The sequence below is a fragment of the Petromyzon marinus genome, chromosome 53, assembly GCF_048934315.1.
Source record: "Petromyzon marinus isolate PM22_M1 ecotype Great Lakes invasive population chromosome 53, UKy_Petmar_22M1.pri1.0, whole genome shotgun sequence".
NCBI lineage: Eukaryota > Metazoa > Chordata > Hyperoartia > Petromyzontiformes > Petromyzontidae > Petromyzon > Petromyzon marinus.
The window spans coordinates 5,036,622-5,060,267 of record NC_133719.1 but is presented as its reverse complement, the minus strand read 5'-3'; the positions used below and the strand labels follow the sequence as shown (position 1 = coordinate 5,060,267).

The 23,646-nt window shown below is 45.7% G+C and overlaps 1 protein-coding gene and 3 long non-coding RNA genes across 8 annotated transcripts; 3 read left to right on the top strand and 1 right to left on the bottom strand.

Annotated features, from left to right (window-relative positions):
* Nucleotides 1–260: 260 nt before the first annotated feature.
* Nucleotides 261–9,966, bottom strand: LOC116953906 (uncharacterized). Of its 5 annotated transcripts, none has more exons than XR_012929527.1 (6): nt 9,927–9,966; nt 5,442–5,522; nt 3,577–3,632; nt 3,125–3,241; nt 1,352–1,502; nt 261–1,227 (listed from the first exon to the last, which is right to left on the bottom strand). It is a non-coding gene; the product is annotated as an uncharacterized LOC116953906 (long non-coding RNA). The 5 variants fall into 5 exon arrangements; XR_012929526.1 differs by lacking the exon at nt 9,927–9,966 and adding an exon at nt 7,588–7,844; XR_012929530.1 differs by lacking the exon at nt 9,927–9,966 and adding an exon at nt 7,588–7,842 and having other exon boundaries at nt 1,352–1,385.
* A 548-nt stretch (nt 9,967–10,514) lies between these two features.
* LOC142905381 (uncharacterized) lies at nt 10,515–16,055 on the top strand. The gene is made up of 4 exons (XR_012929524.1): nt 10,515–10,912; nt 13,110–13,283; nt 15,422–15,563; nt 16,002–16,055. It is a non-coding gene; the product is annotated as an uncharacterized LOC142905381 (long non-coding RNA).
* LOC142905382 (uncharacterized) lies at nt 16,047–18,564 on the top strand. The gene is made up of 3 exons (XR_012929525.1): nt 16,047–16,105; nt 16,669–16,822; nt 17,660–18,564. It is a non-coding gene; the product is annotated as an uncharacterized LOC142905382 (long non-coding RNA).
* Nucleotides 18,565–20,408: 1,844 nt separating this feature from the next.
* On the top strand, nt 20,409–22,986 carry LOC142905380 (uncharacterized). The gene is made up of 3 exons (XM_076051938.1): nt 20,409–20,578; nt 21,497–21,642; nt 22,407–22,986. Exons 1-3 carry the CDS (start codon nt 20,451–20,453, stop codon nt 22,808–22,810), a joined length of 678 nt encoding a protein of 225 aa, XP_075908053.1. The 5' UTR covers nt 20,409–20,450; the 3' UTR covers nt 22,811–22,986.
* The last annotated feature ends 660 nt before the right edge of the window (nt 22,987–23,646 follow it).

The window sequence follows — 23,646 nt, the reverse complement described above, 5'->3', positions numbered from 1 at the left end:
CCCAAGACCCGCTGGCGAAGGGTAAGTAACAGACGGCATTGCCAACTCGGGGGAGGAGGGGGTAGCCAACAAGTATTCATTAAACGTTGGAAACAATTATATGACGGAAACAGTCGCACAGTCGTTTGTCTGCTACACTGTGAATTATCAGCCGCAGCTAACATGAGTGGTGAGTGATATTTAGAATAGATTCCAGGTCGCCTCGTGAATCAATCCGTAGTGTCGAGCACGGTCACAAATGGTAAAACACTTCCCATGACTTCCGGGTATGACGGTTTTTTATTCATCAATGGATTGACAAAGGGCTGTATATTCCTTATTATTTATAATCTTACAACAGACTTAAACACAAGATCATGAGATAGTCAGAGTGTGGAAAGGAGGAAGATGCATAGTTTGTCGTGTAATATGAGTGTGTGTGGTAGAGCTCAGGTTCAAGTTTCATTTTTTAGGTATAGCCCTGTGAGCCATGCGGCTCTTGAGTCGGGTGCAACCGCAACAAACAAAATATGAAGAGAACATCTAAAAGCGACGACACGCAACAGAAACATCCTTGATAAACCAGCAAATCTTCCAGAAAAAAAACCCACTGTATTACAACGCTGTGTGCAAAAATCCCAGTGTGATGCAAGTCAAACAATAACAACCATAAGACAATTTAGATTAAAGTTATCAGGCCAACTCCGCACTTCCGCAAGAAACATGGCTTAACCATGTTTTCAAAAACACCAAAATAAAGCTGTAAAAACAATCTAACAACAGTAATCAAAGGAACTGCGATTCAAATTTAACAATAAACGATATACATAACATGTACGTAACGGTCAACCTAGTGAATTGAGTCCTTGACATTAGCAGAGGTATCAAGATATAAAATTTATTAGAACTATGGCCGTGGTAATAACTATCCATTATTGATGAGGAAGCCAATGAACAACAGGATGGCTGGAATGAATCAATGATCGTCGCAGCAATCAAATAAATTGCTTCGTGGTGGGTCCATTGAGCTGGGTTTGGGGCAGGAATTAGGTGACCATAACAAAGAAAATTCTAACGTTTAACAAAAGGTATTTTGAACATCGATGCAATCATCGCTTTGCTTATGTTTCCAATACTGACCACTGTCCGTTTAATCTCTCTCCTCTGTATCCCAGTGTCCCCTAGGAAGCTGTACATGCGACCATTGGATCGTCGAACTCACAGCAACGCGGTACTTCACAGGAAAACCTGTGTAGACGACAATAAAAAGGAGCAGTTAAAGACTTGCAGGTGCAGCAGCCACATCAGCAAAAAACAATTAAACTTAAATTCATGCGCATTGGCTACGAACGGACTCTGGAAATTGACATACCAGAGTCCAGGGCGGGGTCGACTCAGGGCACCTGCTTGGGACAGGAGGTGGAAAAGGAGGCGGTCACGGTGCAGTCCCGGAAGAAGAAAGTCCTCTCGGAGTGAGTAAAAGCAAGCGCAGTGAACAATCTGCAGATGAGTTGTCACTGTAGCTGCACAAACGCACAATCAGCAGACACGCGGCTAGCGGAGCGGGATGCTAGCACGGCACAATCAAGGGGTAGGTCGACGCCGCTGTCCAAACGGACGAGCTGGCCGTTGGTCCACCGTGGGATGCCGTGAGCTGGGACAACTCGGACAGCCGTTCCAGCAGCAGCGACAGGGACATGAATGGTGCTGAGAGTGAGCTGGGATTGACGTATCCCTTTTGACACCAAGGCTGTGCTCACCTAAGACAGAGGCGATTTGAGACGTCATCCCGGAATCAGACCAACCCTCCCATTGAGTTTTCATCCGTAGCCCGTCGAGCGAGCGATAATGGTCTGGTTTTCTCAGAGAAGAGAGAAATTGGTGAAGATCCGACATGATCGGCACAATAACGGCTTAAACCCTTGATCAAAAGGGGGTGGTTGGTGAGCCATGACGTTGCCAGAAACCCTGGAGTCAGGCCGAAGTGCAAGTTAAGTAACGAGTGATGAACACAACACAGGGATAAACAATCGTGAAAGGGCTGTATGGTTGTGGCATGGTTGTTGTGGATAGTGGAGGTTATTGAGTGGTTGTGGCTAGCTATGGTTCTTTGCTGTAACAATTGCGATAGCCTTTCTCACATTGTAAACACAAATTATGGTGAACATAATTTATTCCACTATAATCAACTGTGATAAATAGTTGATTACGACTAGCTACTTGCCCCTTATTCTGCATTCTATTGCAGAGTTCAGCCTTTTGACATTTTGCCGCTTTTTGTTTCTTGTGTTCACAGCAAGGAAGATGCCACCATGACTGCCGTGAGCACAGCCACCACCACAAATGTCACCGCCGCTGCTCCGGATAATGACCTCGCCACCAGAGCAAGCACGTGCCCACAGCCCAGGGAGTTCCACGACTCGCTGATGAAAAGTAGCAGACGGCATTGCCAACACGGGGGAGGAGGTGGCAGCCAGAATTCAATGATGAAACGTTTTAAACACTTATATGACGGAACCAGTCACACAATTGTTTCTTTGCTGCACTGTGAATTTTCTGCCACGGCTAACATGAGTGGCGAGTGATATTTAGAACAGATCCCAGGTAGCCTTGTGCACCCACCCGTAGTGACAAGAACAGTGACGAATGGTAAAACACTTCCCATGACTTTCGTGGCAGGGCGGAGGCATTTTCCACTTAGTAATAGATTGACAAAGGGCTGTATATTTGTTATTATCTCAACACTTAAACACAAGATCATAAGATAGTCAGAGTATGGAAAGGAGGAACATAAATAGTTTGTCCTCTAATATAATGTGTGTGCATGGTAGAGCTCAGGAAACGGTCAACCTAGTAAATTGAGTCCTTGGCATTAGTAGAGGTATCAAGATATTAAATTTATAAGAACTATGGCCGTGGTAATACTATACATTAGTGATGGGGAAGCCAATGAATGACAGGATGGCTGGTCGGAATCAATGAGCATCGCAGCATCAATCAAACAAAGTGCTTCGTGGTGGAACGCATTGAGCAGGGTTGGGGGCAGGAATTCGGTGACCTTACCAATGAAAATTCCAACGTTTACCAAAATAAATTTTGAACATCGATGCAATCATCGCCCTGTCCTCGTGTTTTTAATACTGACCACTGTCCGTTTCATCCCTCTCTGCTGTCTCCCACAGTGTCCCCTCGGAAGCTGCACACGCCGACCTCCAGGTGGACTCCCCAAAGCCACCGACTGTACAAGAGCAGCCGTGCAGTCCTGGAGCAACAGGAGAAGATCAAAGAATATGCACCAGAGCATTGTCATCATCAGCAGCAGCATATTCAGCGCAGCGTTTTGAGACAGCAGTCGGCACAGGAGCCGGCACAGGAGCCAGTCGCAGCGAAGATCCATAAGAAGAAAGGCCTCTGGAAGCGACCTAGGACATTCTTCCGCTGATAAATATAATTTTTCCAGAGACCTGTTCGCATCGGAAATGTAAATCTGATTGGTAAGTATTTTTCGTAATGTATCAAGAGTTAAGATTTTAATGTACATTTTTATTGAGGTACTGCGTGCTGCGAATGACAATAAATATTCTGATTATGACTCACCGCGAGTCCTGATGCTGGCTTTATTGTTGGAAGGGGTGCAATCAGTCAACACAATTCTACACACGGGGCAGGCATGCACACAGACACACAAAGACATAGACGAGGCACGCGGGTACAAATACCCGCCATTCGCCACTGAGTGAGGTGATGTCACCACGCCACCTATGGTAGGCCAGGTGCATTGAGTCCACGTGGAGTATCGAAGGCTCACTGACAGTGGGTCAAGGGATAGACCCAGGTGCAATGGGTTGACTGAGATGACTGACAGATGCACCTCCTGTGCCCCCTGCTGTGCCATCTTGCTGTGTTTTAGCCGCCTGGCTCTCCGTTCGTCGTAAGCGTCGCTCCTTTTCCCTCTGTTGTTGTTGGAAGGCGACGACCTCCAACTGCCCAGTGGCATCCTTCACGAGTCTCCATAGAGGCCGATCTTGACACCACTCGTACCAGTCTTTGGCAAGTCAACCCAGCTCCATAACCTCCTGTACCGCATCATTCCATCTCTTCTCTAACCCGTACCACGCCTGTTTAGCCCCCTTTATCCTGTGAATAGATGCCTGGTTAAGCCCATTTGGGATCGTAGGCAAGCAGGCCTGAATGTTTCAAAATCGGCGCAGATGTTCCATTAGAGGGGTCCATGTTTCACAAGCATAGAGAAGGGAGGGCATGACTATGGCTGAAAAGACCCGAAGCTTTGGGTGGAGCAACAGATCAGGGTTGTGATAAAATCCACGACCTCCTTGCATAGCATACGAGGTAGTTGACATGTCGTCACCACAGCTGTCACTGCTAAAACCATCTTACAGTTTTGTTTTTCACGCTGTGAGACATGTTTCATGATTCATATTATCTTCGCAATCATAATTGTAGCCTGTACGAGTACCTTCCTCCGTAAAACCTAATAAAAGTGGGTGTCACCACGCTACACATGTACCAGGCCTACGCCTTGTTTATTTAACTTAAAATGTAACGTATTCGCGTCAAACTTGTAAAATGTACTAATTCCGTTATGAACGCTTTGTCGCAGAATTTAATCAGGCCAACATTTCTGGTCAACAGTGCCACAAAGTGTTCCATTGGTCCGTTTATTACATCGCGTTTCTGAAAACGTGTTTATTGACAGAATTGTCAGGACAGATCATCAGGAAAACAATTTTCAGAAACATTTAATTTACATGCGTTCACAGCGTAGGATTGTGATGAGGGTTCAGCAACTAAAAAGTGTATGGCTCCAAACAGCTCAAGGGGTCCTGGATGCATATGGAAAAAAAATAATAGCAGAGCTGTGCCAAATATCTCAATTCACATCCTGATAACAATTCAAAAGCTCACCATTACAATGGCACTGTGCAAAACAAGTCACAACGTATTTAAGCATTTGTTTCGTGAAACTTTGTACTATCCTGTAAACTGAGTTATTAATAATTTAAATTTATAAAGCGCCCTTAAACAATCGTTCTCAGGGCGCTATGCATGGGAAGCTGGAACATAGTTTAATGTCAACCAAGGAAAAGTGAGAAAGACATTTTAAACAGATGCGTTTTTAGTCCAAATTTGAAATGTTTTGTCTTGGAAGTCCTGATCTCGAAGGAACGAGTTCCAGAGTTTAGGTGCCGCAATTGCCAAGGCACCGTCACCACCAAAGTGTGACGCCTAGACCATGGGACAATGAGCAATGCACAGTCTGAGAATTTTAATGATCTTGATTCAATGTCTGAAGGAGGTCCTGAATGTGGGGAAGAGAAAGTAAATTTCAACTGCTCCAGCGCATAACGCTTGTAGTCACGTGATGCACCCAAAATAAAATGTATCTGCTCAGGGCCCCCAATGGGCCCACACCGCCGCTTCCCGTTCCACATTCTCAGTACCGTAGTGTGCTCCGGTGTTGGTAGCTTGTAGAGAGCATCGCAAACATGTAGACACACCGGCGTCAGCGAGCAGCACGCTTCCTGGGACCAACACAGATGCAACACCACGTAGGATATGTCAACGACCTCGCCTGGTATACGGGAGGGGGAGGTGGGGAGGGTGGTGATGGGGGGGGGGGTGGTAGGGGGTGGGTGGTGTAGTTTTACATAGCAGCCCCCCAAACAAACGTTTTCGAGTGTTGAGTCGTTTGAGAGGGAAACGTACGGGCACAGGAGTATTTTTTATATATGTCTTTGTTGCGTTATGCAGGAGGGCACACATGAGCCATGCATCCGGATCATAGTCCTTAAATAAGTATATTAATGTTTTCAGACACTTCAGGATGAAGTTAGTTTTACATGAGTGGTATTTAGTAACTTTGAAAAATTGGTGAACAGGTTATGGTGTTTTCCAAAATAAACAGGTGCGTCTTGGTTAAGTGATTTCTGATGAGATTTATTGTAAAGGTACAGTACGGGTTCATGTGTGTTGTGATCAGATTTTAGTTTTTCAGTTTTTGGGCAGGGAGAGATAGCTCAGGATAAACGTTATTTACAGGTTGTTTTTAGAGTCATTGCGGCAGAGAGAATGCCCAGGAATATGTAATGTTAGCATTTCTCTCTGGGGTTGGCCTCATTTACAAACTATTCACGGCTGCACATGTGTACAGTATTAAGCTACATGAGCGATTTAGCGCGGTTTTTTTTAACTCATTGTAATTCTTCTTGATTTGAAGTTTTCGTGACTGCAAGGGTCCATACTCTTTGGTTCTTTCGATAAAGTCACGTAGGTAAAAATTAAATACATTAAATAAGATAAACAAAAATGATAACTAAATTAAATCACGACGTTTCGGAGGCAACGCAAGCTTCCTTCATCAGGTGACTTTACCGAAAGATCATTGTAATTCTGTCTGTCCACAGTTATGAGAATTGGGGTAGTGTTAGTAGAGTAGTAATGGGAAACGAAAGAGGGTATAAAGAATATATAATTGATGACAGAAATATGATGAACGATGGACGAATAGAGAGAGATAGGAGGAAGAGAAAGGGAGATGAGGAGGGGATTAAGAGTTAGAAGAGATGATAATGAGGAACAGATTAACTAAACTAGTATTTTTTTATTTAACCAGCTAAGGCCGACTGAGCTATTAGCTATTTTTTCCAGAAGCCTCCTGGTCACAAATGATACCTCAACGTCAGGGTCGGGATCGAACCCATGACCTCCTGTACACCAGGCGAGGTAGTCAACATCTCATAGCCACCGTGGTGATGAGAGACACAGATTCCAAATATACAGCAGCAGGCGTCAGGGTCGGGAGTTGTTAACACATCGCCACCGTGGTGGGTGGACGGGGACGGCGAGGTGGGCTGCTGGGTGGTGGGAATTTAAGCATTGAAGAAAGTTGTCCAACGTTTCAGCTGCCGCGCCGGGCTACAGAATCGGCCTCTGGATTGTCAGCCCGCGGTGCGCTGCCAACCATTACACGGCGGGAGATTAAAATTCACGCACAAGCAGTTGTACACACACCTGTAATCTGTGGTCCTCCGTCAACTTAAAATAAGTTTCCCCTCGCCTATTCAGTGCATTTATCACGGTGAAAAAATATCCCTGCGCAAACGATCGCTCTGCTTTGCAGAGTTTAGTAAGGTTATATTTTTTCGTGTGTATGTGATGTGTTCTCCTCGCATTGCACACGTGTTATCATGTTGATGCACGACCTTGCCATTCGGAACTTGACCGTGTATTGCTTTGTGCATGTTTATTTTGTTGTAACCAGGTTTCTGTAACGAGGTCCCCAATAAAAATGGAACATATATTGGCTCAATGAGTTTTACCCGTTGGCAAAATTAAACCAAATCTTGCCTGAATACGGACATGCAAACATTATCCATAATTTTTTTGGGTTCTATCGCGTAAATATGAATGTCGTTAAAGCCGCCTCACCCTACACAGATAATTAGTGAGGTTTGTCACGGAAACAGCAACACCGGTGCGTTTGGTGAGTAAACCCACGACATTTCCACGATAAAAAGACGCACAGGAGCATCAGCGATATCGGCAAAACACAATCACGTTCGAGTGTGTGTGTGTGCATCTGCTTACCTGTCAACCCATACGGTTCGCGCGTATTCTTGTACAGGGACATTGAGTTAAAAAAATGTTGTGTTTCTTCCTTGTGATGAGACCCTTGTGGGATGAACGTTGAGATTTATAATGGCACGGGGTGACCAATAAGGTCTGAATTGCTCTGTAATAAGGTAGGGCACTGATAAGGGATTAACAAATATGCATCTGTAACGATCGTTCAGATCGACGTCGTAGCGAGCGGCCATTGCGAGTCCCCGCCCCCTTCGTTCCGCCCCTCCCCCCCCGGGTCGGCACTGTCCATTGCGGGGGGGGGGGTGACCTCGTGGGAGGATGGGGAGATTGACAGGAGGGGGAGGGAGCCCCCTATTGAGTGGTGGGGGGCCGTCATCTACAGTGGGGGGCCGTCATCTACAGTGGGGGGGGGGGGGCATCGGGGGATGTCGGCTTCACGCGAGTCTGCTGAGGTGTGTGGTGAGTGATGGTCGTGAGTGTAGTTTTACTTCGGAGCCCCTCAAACAAACGTTTTGAAGTGTTGAGTAGTTCGAGAGAGGGAAACGTACGGGCACAGGAGGACTATTTTTTATATTTATTTATCTTTGTTGCGTTATGCAGCAGGGCACACACAAGCCATGCATCCGGGAAATAGTCCTTATATACACGTATATGAATGTTTTTAGAGACTTCAGGATGAAGTTAGTTTTACATGAGTGGTATTTAGTAACTTTGAAAAATTGGTGAACAGGTTATGGTGTTTTCCAAAATAAACAGGTGCGTTATGGTTAAGTGATTTCTGATGAGATTTATTGTAAAGGTACAGTACAGATTCATGTGTGTTGTGATCAGATTTTAGTTTATCAGATTTTGAGCAGGAGAGATAGCTCAGGATAAACGTTATTTACAGGTTGTTTTTAGAGTCCTTGAGGCAGAGAGAATGCCCAGGAATATGTAATGTTAGCATTTCTCTCTGGGGTTGGCCTCATTTACAAACTATTCACGGCTGCACGTGTACAGTATTAAGCTGCATGAGCGATTTGGCGCGGTTTTTTAAACTCATTGTAATTCTTCTTGATTTTAAGTTTTCGTGACTGCAAGGATCCATACTCTTTGGTTCTTTCGGCAAAGCCACGTAGGTACAAATTTAATTGATTAAATAAAATTAAACAAAAATGAAAACAACTAAATTAAATCACTACGTTTCGGAGGCAACACCAGCTTCCTTCATCAGGTGACTTTACCGAAAGAACCAAAGAGTATGGATCATTGTAATTCTGTCTGTGGACAGTTATGAGGATTGGGGTAGTGTTAGTAGAGTAGTAATGGGAAACGAAAGAGGGTATAAAGAATATATAATAGATGACAGAAATATGATGAACGATGGACGAATAGAGAGAGATAGGAGGAAGAGAAAGGGAGATGAGGAGGGGATTAAGAGTTAGAAGAGATGATAATGAGGAACAGATTAACTAAACTAGTATTTATTTTATTTTACCAGCTAGGGCCGACTGAGCTCTATCGTTCCGTCCCTCCCCCCGGTTCGGCACTGTCCATTGCGGGGGGGGGGGGGGGTGACCTCGTGGGAGGATGGGGAGATTGACAGGAGGGGGAGGGAGCTCCCCTATTGAGTGGTGGGGGGCCGTCATCTACAGTGGGGGGGGGCGATTTACGGTGGGGGGGCCGTAATCTACAGTGGGGGGAGGGGTGACGACGTGGGAGGATGGGGAGATTGACAGGAGGGGGCCCCCCTAATATACAGCAGCAGGCGTCAGGGTCGGGATCGAACCCACGACCTCCTGCACACCAGGCGAGGTAGTTAACATCTCCTAGCCACCGTGATGATGATGATGAGAGAAGGGGTGATATGGGAGGCTATATAGAGGACTAAGATAGACGGCCAGTAAGATTGGGAGAGTAGCGAGGAGTCGTGACTAGAGGCAGGAGACGACGGGGAAGGCAGAGAGTACACAGTGGACGATGTAAATTGTGATCCACTCGTGAAATGTCCCGTTTAGCCGAAGTCAGTGGCCTCTTTTCAGTCCAGACACTCCCCTTTATGTAAAGTATCAGAAACTATCTAAAGCGAACGAAAGCGTGTATTTGCAAAACAACAAAAAAATATTTTAAAGACATCTATACATCACACCATTATTCTGCACACCGAACAGCCGCTTGGGACGTTAATCTTGCAGCACTAAACAATTCAACGGATATCGTCTTCCTAAGTTTTACTCATTTAGAACATCTATGAAGAGAGCGAAATGTTTTAAATTGTGACTGACAGGCAAAGCTCTTACAACCGTGCTCATTTTAACAACCGTGACATTTACACATACAGTATATTGCAAGTTAGATCGTACCGTTTTGTTGCCAACTGCTTTGCATTGTGGACCCGCGTTCAGTGATTGTGAAGACAAGGCTTAAGAGGTTTTTTTGGGTTAGATCGTGTAAATATTAAACCCGCAACCACCCGACACAGCAAATTAGTAAGGGTTGCAACGTAAACAGAATGTGGCCAATTCGTTACTGGTACAGCACACCGGTGTGTTGGAGAGCAAATACAGAACATTTACAATCCGAGTACGACGTTTCGCCAGTCATTACAACTAGCTTCGTCAGGCGACAGCCAGATCTGTGGAGAAATTCTATTTTGTTCTTTAAATAGACGGATAGATGTGATGATATCTTGTGATGTGCAAAGGAGGGGGAGATGAAAACATGAATTATAATGGCTATCCGTTGCCGGTTGGGTTATTCATATGGTAATCAGCGTACATTATGCATGCACATAGTTGCGACTTTAACGCCACATTCATATTTACAAGGTCTAACCCAAAAAACCTATATTACAGATATTGGCCGCGAAAGCCTACATGTTAAACCAAAGCTTAATGGAGCATATTCTTGGTTCTTTCGGTAAAGTCACGTAGACGGAAAACAATGAAATAATACAAATATATTTTTGTTTTATTGTGAAATAATAAAAATATTTTTTTATTTTATTGTTTCCCTTCTACGTGACTTTACCGAAAGAACCAAGAATATTAATTCCTGCAGTCGCGAAAGCTTTAAATCAAAACTTAATAGAGCAGTGAGCGGGCAGGATGTAGGGGGCGGGGCCAGCGTGGAGTGGGCGTGGCCTGCGGATGTGAGACGTCATAAATTTAGCACCCGCCCCCCACACGTGATCAAGCTCAACGGTGACGGCAAGCAATCATCACGCGCGCGCTGCTCGTCCACGTTATTGCTGGTTGACAAAACGGAAGCCTGTTGCTTGTCGAGGGCGGATCAAGAGTTTTAAACATGAAGCAAGGATTAATAATGAGGCTTCTCCGGGCCTACCTAAGTACTCTCTAACTTTCTATCCTCATCTTCATGTGTTTCTCTAAGTACAGTACATGCATTTCGACGTCTGTGTCTCTCTATCTCAGTGTATTTGTGTGCATGTGTTTGTCTCTGAGTGTCTCCATGTCTGTATTTATCTGTGTATCCGTGTCTTTGTGTGTGTATGCATGTCTCTGGGTGTGTTATGCTTATTTTTGTGTCTTTATGTATGTGGATGATTTGTGTCTCCATGTTTGTGTGTCGATGTTTATTCGCGGATAATGTTTTTTTTCACATGACTCCTCTTTTCCTCAAAATTCACGGATAATAAGGTTCCATTCCACAAAAATGTATAGAATAATCCGCAGATAATCCTAGATAATGGACGTGGCCTGCGGGTATGTGACGTCACATAATTAAGCCCCGCCCCTCGCACGTGATCTCACTTCACGGTGACGACACGCAATATCGTAATCACGCATGCTGCTAGTCCACGTTATTCCTGGTTGACAAAACGGGAGCCTGTTGCGTGTCGAGGGGTTTATTAAGGGGTTTCTCAGGGCCTACACACATACCGGCGCGCGTGTGTTTGTGTGTGCACATGTGTCTGGCCATGAAAACCACTGATAATGTTGCATTACCTACAACATAACAGAGTGTCTGCACACACTCAATGTTGCTCAACCATATATCTCTCGTGTGTCTCAGTGCTTCCGTCTATATGTGTCTCTCTACATCTCTGTCTTTGTACTTTACCTTCCTCTCCTTATTTCTACGTGTGTTTCTAAGTCTAGTACCTGCATGTTGTGCAACCATATATCTCTTAGGTGTCTCAGTGCTTCTGTCTATATGTCTCTCGCCATCTCTGTCTTTGTACTTTACCTTTCTCTACTTATCTCTATGTGTGTCTCTAAGTCCAGTACCTGCATCTCGGTGTCTGTTTGTGTCTCTCGATCTCTGTATTGGTGTGCTTGTGTGTGTTTCTGAATGTCTCCATGTTTCTGTGTGTCTCTATATTTCTCCGTGTATCCATGTCGTTGTGTGTTTATTATGCATGTTTCAGTGGGTATGTTCTGTCTGTTTTTGTGTCTTTACGTATTTTCGCGTGTGTCCATGTTTGTGTATCTGGATAATATGATGTATGTTTCGCGTGACTCTTATCCGCAAAATTCACGGATAGTAGGGTTACATAATACGATGTACTCTTGGATTCCTTCCATTCCTTGGCTGCTACACCACTAATATTTTCGACCTTCCGTAATTTCTTATGGTGACAGGTCCTGCCAAAGCCCACCAAATTGTTGTAATTAGTTGCATATGGGTGCCCGACCCTATGCATATCAGTAATCACATTCTGGAAAATACCAATTAATTTCAATTACCCATGAACCTGACGTTTTTAGACTATGAAAAGGCATTCTACTCAGAAATATCAATATGCATATTCGGAGGGAAATCAGACAAGCTGACACTTTTCCCAGAATTATTCACAGTGAAATTAGGAAAATATTTAATTGGAGAAACATACACATACAGTAGAACCCCACTTAACGACCACCCCGGTTGACAACTAACGACGGACCTCAATAGAGCCCATTGTGTATTGTATAGTGTAGTGTATAGTAGCGGAGTGTATAGTAGTGTAGGGCCTCCATAGAGCCCAATGTGTTCGCTTACCGACCATTCCTATGTCAACGATGGGCGTACGACGAGCACGCAACTGCTCATTTCGGCCAATCGGCAAGCTTCAAAGTGATCTGACCAGGCCTCGGCCAATCAGTGATGTCTATTCATGAGCATTGGGAATTGTTTACATTTGGTGTTGGCTGCCTTTGAAGTGGAAACATATCTTTTGAATTCTTGGTGTACTTTATTTCCTATACTCGCTTCACGACCAAATCACTTAACAACCGGTTTCATAGAACCAATTACCGTCGTTAAGAGGGCTTCTATTGTTTTTATTAATGGAGAAAATATAAACCATCTCGTCATAAGAATGTGTAATAGCCTCCTTTGGCTCAGGGCTGTAAACGGGAGATGATCACTGCCCCAATTCTCATTTTAGCAGGAACTCAGTTTGGCCCAACATTTCTCATTCTCAGAGATGTTATTTTGAAAAATAACCACCTAAAAACTATGTCGCAAAAAAAACTGCTGTATTTATGCTACTCACCACTTTTTTCTAACTAACCCTATCCTTCCCTTCTCTATGGCTGCAGGATTCCCGCTTAGCACGGAACTGGAACCAAAGAATGTGCACATTGTTAAGACATATGTAATTATGGAGCAATATATCGGCTGGGGGCTGCATTTCGTACAGCGCGGAGAATATATACAACTGGTTTCACTTACTCCTGGAAGTTATGCTCAACGAAACGGAATACTGCAGCCAGGTAAGACACTGCACACATGCACGGGCCAAGCAAGTACTGCGATATGAGGTGTAGGGATGCCCATTATGTTTTTGATGTTTTTTTTAAAACAACAGTACATCAGACGTGGCCAAGTGGTTCAGAGGTCAGAACACTGAACTGAGAGCCTTTGAGATCCTGAATTCAGATCTGGGTTTCAGCTGCCTGTGACTAAAACAGGTTTGGTCTCAGCTCGGTCAACAATGATGACATGTTTGGTAACATCACGTGAAATTTGGTGTTAAAATTATTCTGATGAAATTCGAGCACAGAGACTGATGGGGCAAGTTCTAATAGTGGGCACCTATGAAGAGTTGTACATTGGCGTGGTGAGCACCTCACCCAGCCACATTTGTATTCCCAATGCTGATGTTTACACAATGCACCAGGTGCTCATTTAAGATGGAATTGATCTCGGAAAGGCCCAGGACACCATTTAGATATCATTCATTACAGTTGATGTCACTGGATTTATGGTGCAGTGCGTAAATCCCTGCACCACTGCTCCAAACACGTGGCAATTTCCATTCACCACGACACTTGTGTGAGGCTATATATATTTCAAGGTCATTGTTGTGTCCACACAACATCACCCGGTATTCACCACTAAGTGGCAGTGACATCACCACGGCGCCTGTGCCAGGCCAGATGCACTTTGAGGCCATGTAAAGTGTCGAAGGTTCGCTGACTGGAGGTCACCTGACACAACCAGGTGCCATGGTTTGACTGAGATACCTGGCAGATGCACCAGCTGACCTCCCTCCTGTGCCAACTTACCGCATTTTAGCTGCCTGGCACTCTGCTAGTCATTGTGAGCGTCGCTCCTCTGCCCTCCGTTGTTGTTGGAGGGCGACTGCCTCCAACTGCCTGGGTAGCGTCCTTCATGAGCTTCCTCCAAAGAGGACGATCTTGACACCGCTGGTACCAGTCTTTGGCGAATCCACTCAGCTCCACATCAGCCCATCTATTTTCCAGCCCGTGTTGTGCCCGTTTAGCCCCCTCTATCTGGCCAAACAGAAGATGCTTAGGCATACAGTGGCTGGACATGTCAGCTACATGACCCAGCTAACGCAGCCTTACCTTCCAGAGGAGCTCACTGATAGAATTTGTAAGCTCCTCACGCAATACAGCTTGGTTAAACGCAGGATGGATCATAGGCAGGCCAGCCTGAATTTTCTACCTGGCATAGATGTTCCATTAGAGGGATCCACGTTTCACAAGCATAGATAAGGGAGGGCATGACTAGCCGTCAAGCTTTGTGTAGAGCGATAGACCAGGACACTTCCACACAACAGTATGCAGGCAATGAAAAGATAATGCCGCCTAACTGATTCGGAGTGAGACCTCACCTGTCAAACCAGAGCTAGTCATAAGCATACTTCCCAGGTATGGAAAACTCTCCACTCTCTCCACAACTACTCCATCACCAGTGGGGAGTTGATGGGGTGAATTGTTTGATGGCACAAAATACCCAGGCAGATGCTTAGTTTCGGTGAGGCTGATGGTAAGACGTCACCTCTTAGTGGCACACTCCAGGTATAGCAGCAGTGCCTCCAACTCCTCTGAGTGAACAGCAATTACCCACGACAGCCTGGAACTTAAGAGCTTCCCATACCTCACCGCCACACTCCCCCACCGCCTTCATTATTTTGTTCAAAGAAAGTGCCACTCCTTGTGGTTTGGCAGTTTACTGCCCCGAGTGGAAAACAGTTCACTCATGATAACTGGAGCCAGAACCGATATACTGGACCTCGTGTATTCCACAGAGGTCCAGGTGGTACCCGTCCATATCCTGCCAAAGGAGTTGCAGCCTCACCTCTGCAATGATAGTTTGAACATTCCACGTGGCCAATCGCAGCAATAACCTGTTCCTGGAGGAACCCCAAGATGGGGGGTGGGGTTCATTCCATCTCTGCCAAATGGAGTTTGGCCAGTAGGCGTCATAAACACTTGTCCTCTGGGGCCTCCAGCATGAGCTTATTTCAGTGTTTCCACCATGGTGCTTGGTAGAACAAGTGCAGCCCCTCGCACACACATGTCCATACAAAGACGTACATACAAGCACATGCACAAACATGAGCTAATTAGCAGATGAACGTTGTGTCTGTTTCACTCCACAGGAGATGTGCTGTTCAAGGTGGGGAAGGCAAAATTGCTTGGCTTCAGACTCTTACACATCTCATCCATGGTGAACGCGATAAAGACTGGTACTGCTATACGCGTCACTGTGTACAGGAACTTCATCCCACTGCTGGGGCAATGGTACGTTCGATGCATATAATCACTAACTTATGCATTTCATTCCCATGCTCACCTGTTTAGTATATTTGAATTTGAAATTATCGTAGCACTAGTGGAGGTTTTTAAATATTATTTGGCATAGATATAAAATCCTTTTCTGTTGATTTTCCACGCAAGATAATCCTCCCTTGCACCATGAACACCAAAACTGAAAGGTGGGCATTTCCTGAAAAGCGGGCATAGCCAAGTGCCAAATGTGTGGTTTGGATTAAAGGTAGGGTATTGGGAGGTCTCATACCTCCTGTCGATTTAGGAAATTGGTTAGGTTCATTGGGTAGACAAGTCCTCGTGGCTGCTTGGCTAGTTGATTGTGACTAGCTACTTGCCCGTTTTCTCCATTCTATTGCAAAGTTCAGCCTTTTGACATTCTTGCCACTTTTTTTTGTCGTGTGTTCACAGCACCACCAATACCACTGCTGCTGTTGCTGCTCCGGATGCTGGCCGTGCGACCAGGGCAACAACGTGCTCGCGGTGCAGGGCGTCCCACTACCCGCTGGGGAAGGGTAAGTAGCAGACAGCATTGCCCACTCGGGGGAGGAGGGGGTAGCCAAAATGTATTCATTAAACGTTGGAAACAATTTAATATATTTCTTATTATTATTTATTATCTTACCTCACTTAAACACAATATCAAAATATAGTCAATCATAGTGCGGAAAGAAGGAGGAAGATACGTAGTTTGTCTTGTAATATGATGAGTGTGGATGGTAGAGCTCAGGTAACGGTCAACCTTGTGAATTGAGTCCTTGATATGAGCACAAGTATCAAGATGTGAAATTTATGAGAACTATGGCCGTGGTAGTACCTATACATTAATAATGAGGAAACGAATGAATGACAGAGGATTGCTGGCATGAATAAATGAGCGCCGCAACATCAATCAATCAAAGTGCTTCGTGGTGGATCCATTGAGCAGGGTTGGGGGCAGGAATTAGGTGACCTTCCCAAAGAAAATTCCAACTTTTACCAAAAGGTATTTTGAACATCGATGCAATCATTGCTCTGTGCTTGTGTTTCCAATACTGACCACTGTCCGTTTAATATCTCTCCACTCTTTCCCCCACAGTGTCCCCACGGAAACTGTCCATGCAGACCACTGGACCGTCTGCTCACAGCAAAGTGGTACTTCACGGGAACACTTGTGCAGACCATAATAAAAAGGAACAGTTTAAAAAAGACTTACAGGAGGAGCAGCAGCCACATCAGCAAAAGCAGAAAAAGTGAGTAAAAGCAAGCACAGTAAACAGTCTGCAGATGCGTTGCCACTGCAGCTGCACAAACGCACAATCAGCAGACACACGGCTAGCGGAGAGGGATTCTAGCACGGCACAATCAAGGGGCAGGTCGACGCCGCTGTCCAAACGGACGAGCTGGCCGTTGATCCACTGTGGGATGCCGTGAGCTGGGACAACTCGGACAGCCGTTCCAGCAGACACAGAGGAAAATTCGAGACGTCATGCCGGAATCAGACCAACCCTCCCATTGAGTTTTCATCCCTAGCCCATCTAGCAAGCGATAATGGTTGGTTTTCTCAGAGGAGAGAGAAATTGGTGAAGATCTGACATGATGGGCACAATAACACCTTAAACCCTTGATCAAAAGGGGGTGGTTGGTGAGCCATGACATTGCCAGAAACCCTGGAGAGTCAGGCCGCATTGTAGGTGAAGTAACGAGTGATGAACACAACGTAGGGATAAAAAATCGTCAAAGGGCTGCTACAAAGTGTTTTGAGGAATAGGTTAGCTTGCATAGTGATTATAACTTGGGAAAACCTCCAGCTCCATATGAATAGCAGTTGTGTACGGTTGTGTCATGGTTGTTGTGGATAGTGTAGGTTATTGAGTGGTTGTGGCTAGCTATGGTTCTTTACTGTAAGAATTGCGATAGCCTTTCTCACATAGTAAACGTAATTTATGGTGAACATAATTTATTACACTCTATTAAACTATGATAAACTGATAGTTGATTACAACTAGCTACTTTGCCCTTATTCTGTATTCTATTGTGGAGTTCAGCCTTTTGACATTCTTGCCGCTTATTGTTTCTTGTGTTCACAGCAAGGAACATGCTACCATGACAGCCGTGAGCACCACCACCAATGTCACTGCTGCTGCTCCGGATAATGGCCTCACCACCAGAGCAAGCACATCCCCACAGGCCAGGGAGTCCCATAACTCGCTGATGAAGAGTAAGTAGCAAACGGCATTGCCAACTCGGGGGAGGATGGGGCAGCCAGAATTAATTGATTAAACGTTTGAAACAATGATTTGACTGAAACAGTTTCAAAGTTGTTTCTGTGCTGCACTGCGAATTATGAGCTGCGGCTAACATGAGTGGTGAGTTATATTTAGAACAGATTCCAGGTTGTATTTTGCACCCACCTGCAGTGACGAGCACAGTGACGAATGGTAAAATACTTCCCATGACTTTCGTGGCATGGGGGAGGTGTTGGTAATGGATTGACAAAGGGCTATATATTTCTAATTATTTATGATCTTACAACAGACTTAAACACAAGATCATAAGATAGTCAAACAGAGTGTGGAAAGAAAGAGGAAGATAGTTTGTCCTCTAATATAATGTGTGTGCATGGTAGAGTTCAGGAAAGGGTCAACCTAGTAAATTGAGTCCTTGACATTAGCAGATAGATCAAGATATTAAATTTATGATAACTATGGCCGTGGTAATAACTATCCATTATTGATGAGGAAGCCAATGAACGACAGGATTGCTGGCAAAAATCAATGAGCGCCGCAACATCTATCAATCAAAGTGCTTCGTCGTGGATCTATTGAGCAGGGTTGGGGGCAGGAATTAGGTGACCTTACCAAAGAAAATTTCAACGTTTGCCAAAAGGTATTTTGAACATCGATGCATTCATCGCTCTGTGCTTGTTTCCAATACTGACCACTGTCCGTTTAATCTCTCTCTGCTCTGTCTCCCACAGTGTCCCCTGGGAAAGACTTACAGGAGCAGCAGCAGCCGCATCAGCTCAAGCAGAAAAAAACAATTCAGCTTGAATTCATGCGCGTTGGCTACGAGCGGACTGTGGAAATTGACATTCCAGAGTCCATGGTGGGGTCGACTCAGGGACAGAAGGTGGAAAAGGAGGCGGTCACGGTGCAGTCCCGGAAGAAGGAAGTCCTCTCGCAGTGAGTAAAAGCAAGCACAGTGAAAAATCTGCAGATGCTTTGCCACTGCAGCTGAACAAACGCACAATCAGCAGACACACGGCTAGCGGAGCGGGATGCTAGCACGGCACAATCAAGGGGCAGGTCGACGCCGCTGTCCAAACGGACGAGCTGGCCGGTGATCCACCGTGGGATGCCGTGAGCTGGGACAACTCAGACAGCCGTTCCAGCAGCAGTGACAGGGACATGAATGGTGCTGAGAGTGAGCTGGGATTGACGTATCTCTTTTGAAAGCTAGGCTGTGCTCACCTCAGCAGACACAGAGGCGAATTCGAGATGTCATCCCGGAATCAGACCAACCCTCTCATTGAGTTTTCATCCCTAGCCTGTCTAGCGAGTGATAATGGTCTGGGTTTTCTCAGAGGAGAGAGAAATTGGTGAAGATCTGGCATGATGGGCACAATAACGCCTTAAACCCTTAATCAAACGGGGGTGGTTGGTGAGCCATGACATTGCCAGAAACCCTGGAGTCAGGCCGCAGTGCAGGTTAAGTAACGAGTGATGAACACAACGCAGGGATAAGCAATCGTTAAAGGGCTGCTGCAAAGTGTTTTGAGGAATAGCAGTCCACTTGCATCGTGATTACAGCTTGGGAAGACATTCAGCTACATATGAATAACAGTTGTGTACGGTTGTGGCATGGTTGTTGTGGATAGTGAAGGTTATTGAGTGGTTGTGGCTATGGTTCTTTGTTGTAAGAATTGCGATAGCCTTTCTCACATGGTAAACATAATTTATGGTGAATATAATTTATTCCACTATAATCAACTATGATAAACTAATAGTTGATTACGACTAGCTACTTGCCCCTTATTCTGCATTCTAATGCAGAGTTCAGCCTTTTGACATTCTTGCCGCTTGTTGTTTCTTGTGTTCACAGCAAGGAAGATGCCACCACGACTGCCGTGAGCACCGCCACCACCACCACCACCACCAATGTCACCGCCGCTGCTCGGGATAATGACCCCGCCATCAGAGCATGCACGTGCCAACAGCCCAGGAAGTTCCACGACTCGCTGATAAAGAGTAAGAAGCAGACGGCTTTGCCAACTGAGGGGAAAAGGGGGCAGCCAGAATGAATTAATTAATCGTCTGAAACAATTTTATATATATTTGTTATTATTTATGATCTTACAACACTTAAACACAAGATCAAAAGATAGTCAAGCAGAGTGTGGAAAGAAGGAGGAAGATACGTAGTTTGTCCTCTAATATAGTGTGTGTGTATGGTAGAGCTCAGAAAACGGTCAACCTAGTAAATTGAGTCCTTGACATTAGCAGAGGTATCAAGATATTAAATTTATGACTATGGCCGTGGTAATAACTATCCATTATTGACGAGGAAGCCAATGAACAACAGGATGGCTGGCATGAATCAATGATCGTCACAGCATCAATCAATCAAAGTGCTTCGTCGTGGATCTTTTGAGCAGGGTTGGGGGCAGGAATTAGGTGACCTTACCAAAGAAAATTTAAACGTTTGCCAAAAGGTATTTTGAACATCGATGCAATCATCGCTCTGTGCTTGTGTTTCCAATACTGACCACTGTCCGTTTAATCTCTCTCTGCTCTGTCTCCCACAGTGTCCCCTGGGAAAGACTTGCAGGAGCAGCAGCCGCATCAGCTAAAGCAGAAAAAAACAATTCAGCTTGAATTCATGCGCGTTGGCTACGAGCGGACTGTGGAAATTGACATTCCAGAGTCCATGGTGGGGTCAACTCAGGGACAGAAGATGGAAAAGGAGGCGGTCACGGTGCAGTCCCGGAAGAAGGAAGTTCTCTCGGAGTGAGTAAAAGCAAGCACAGTGAAAAATCTGCAGATGCTTTGCCACTGCAGCTGAACAAACGCACAATCAGCAGACACACGGCTAGCGGAGCGGGATGCTAGCACGGCACAATCAAGGGGCAGGTCGACGCCGCTGTCCAAACGGACGAGTTGGCCATTGATCCACCGTGGGATGCCGTGAGCTGGGAGAACTCGGACAGCCGTTCCAGCAGCAGTGACAGGGACATAATGGTGCTGAGAGTGAGCTGGGATTGACGTATCTTTTGAAAGCAAGGCTGTGCTCACCTCAGCAGACACAGAGGCGAATTTGAGACGTCATGCCGGAATCAGACCAACCCTCCTATTGAGTTTTCATCCCTAGCCCTTCGAGCGAGTGATAATGGTCTGGGTTTTCTCAGAGGAGAGAGAAATTGGTGAAGATCTGACATGATGGGCACAATAACACCTTAAACCCTTGATCAAAAGGGGGTGGTTGGTGAGCCATGACATTGCCAGATACCCTGGAGAGTCAGGCCGCAGTGTAGGTGAAGTATTGAGTGATGAACACAACGCAGGGATAAACAATGGTTAAAGGGCTGCTGCAAAGTGTTTTGAGGAACAGAGGTCCACTTGCGTCATGATTACAGCTTGGGAAGACCTCCAGCTACATATGAATAACAGTTGTGTACGGTTGTGGCATGGTTGTTGTGGATAGTGGAGGTTATTGAGTGGTTGTAGCTATGCTTCTTTGTTGTTAGAATTGCGATAGCCTTTCTCACATGGTAAACATAATTTATGGTAAACATTATTTATTCCACTATAATCAACTATGATAAACTAATAGTTGATTACGACTAGCTACTTGCCCCTTATTCTGCATTCTATTGCAGAGTTCAGCCTTTTGACATTCTTGCCGCTTGTTGTTTCTTGTGTTCACAGCAAGGAAGATGCCACCACGACTGCCGTGAGCGCCGCCACCACCACCACCACCACCAATGTCACCGCCGCTGCTCGTGATAATGACCCCGCCATCAGAGCATGCACGTGCCCACATCCCAGGGAGTTTCACGACTCGCTTATAGAGAGTAAGTAGCAGTCGGCATTGCCAACTCGGGGGGGGGGGAGGGGGCAGCCAGACTGAATTAATTAATCGTTTGAAACAATATGATGGAAACAGTTGCAAAGTTGTTTCTGTGCTGCACTGTGAATTGAGCCACAGCTAACATGAGTGGTGAGTAATATTTAGGACAGATCCTGGGTTGCGTTGTGCACCCACCTGCAGTGAAAAGCACAGTGACGAAGAGTATAACCCTTCCCATGACTTTCGTGGCATGGGGGAGGTATTTTTCAATAAGTAATGGATTGACAAAGGGCTGTATATTTCTTATTACTTATCTTACAACACTTAAGCACAAGATCATAAGATAGTGCAACAGAGTGTGCAAAGAAGGATGAAGGTAGTTTGTCCTCTAATATGATGAGTGTGTATGGTCGAGCTCAGGAAACGGTCAACCAAGTAAATTGAGTCCTTGACATTAGCAGATGTATCCAGATGTAACATTTATGACAACTATGGCCGTGGTAATAACTATGCATTAGTGATGAGGAAGCCAATGAATGACAGGATGGCTTGCATGAATCAATGAGTGCCGCAGCATCAATCACTCAATCAAAGTGCTTCATGGTGGATCCATTGAGCAGGGTTGTGTAGGAATTAGGTAACCTTACCAAAGAAAATTCCAACGTTTACCAAAAGCTATTTTGAACATCGATGCAATCAACGCTCGGCGCTTGTGTTTCCAATATTGACCCCTGTCGGTTTCTTCCCTCTCTGCTCTGTCTACCACAGTGCCCGCTGTGAAGCTGTACGCACCAACCAGCAGGTGGACTCTCCAAAGCCACCTACTGTACAAGAGCAGCCGTGCAGTCCTCGAGCAACAGGATCTCAAAGAATATGCACAGTGGCAATATCAGCAGCAGCAGGAGCATATTCAGCGCAGCTCTTTGAGACAGGAGCGGGCACAGGAGCGGGCGCAGGAGCGGGCGCAGGAGCGGGCGCAGGAGCGGGCACAGGAGCGGGCGCAGGAGCCGGCGCAGGAGCCGTCGCAGGAGCGGACACAGGAGCGGACACAGGAGCGGGCGCAGGAGCCGGCGCAGGAGCCGGCGCAGGAGCGGGCACAGGAGCCGATCGCCGCCAAGATCCACAAGAAGAGAGGCCTCTGGAAGCGACTTAGGACATTCTTCTGCTGTTGAATATAATTTTTTACAGAGACCTCTTCGCATCTGAAATGGATGTGGATACAGCCACATTTGTCGATGTGATTTGTAAATATTTTTCATAATGTATCAAGAGTTAAGATTATAATGTACATTTTTTTATTGAGGTACTGTTTGTTGCGAATGTAAATAAATATTCTGATTCTGACTTACCGTGAGTCCTGATGCTGGCTTTATTGTCGGAAGGGGTGCAATCAGTCAACACAATTGTACACACGGGGCAGGCATGCACACGCACACATAAAGAGATACACGGGGCACGCGCGTACAAATACCCGCCATTCGCCACTAAGTGACGGTGATGTCACCACGCTGCCTGTGGTATGCCAGGTGCATTTTGAGTCCACGTGAAGTGTCGAAGGCTCACTAACAGTGGGTCATGGTATAGACTCAGGTACAATGGGTTGACTGAGATGACTGGCAGATGCACCACCTGTGCCCCCTGCTGTGCCATCTTTCTGTGCTTTAGCCGCCTGGCTCTCCGCTCGTCGTGAGCGTCGCTCCTTTTCCCTCTCTTGTTGTTGGAAGGCGACTGCATCCAACTGCCCGGTGGCGTCCTTCACGAGTCTCCTCCAGAGGCCGATCTTGACACCACTCGTAGCAGTCTGGCAAGTCCACTCAGCTCCATAACCTCCTGTACTGCATCGGTCCATCTCTTCTCTAACCCGTACCATGACCGTTAATCCCCCTTTATCCAGCAAAAAGAAGCCTGGTTAAGCCCATGATGGATCATAGGCAGGCCAGCCTGAATCTTTCTAATCGGCGCAGATGTTCCATTAGAGGGGTCCACGTTTCACAAGCATAGAAAAGGG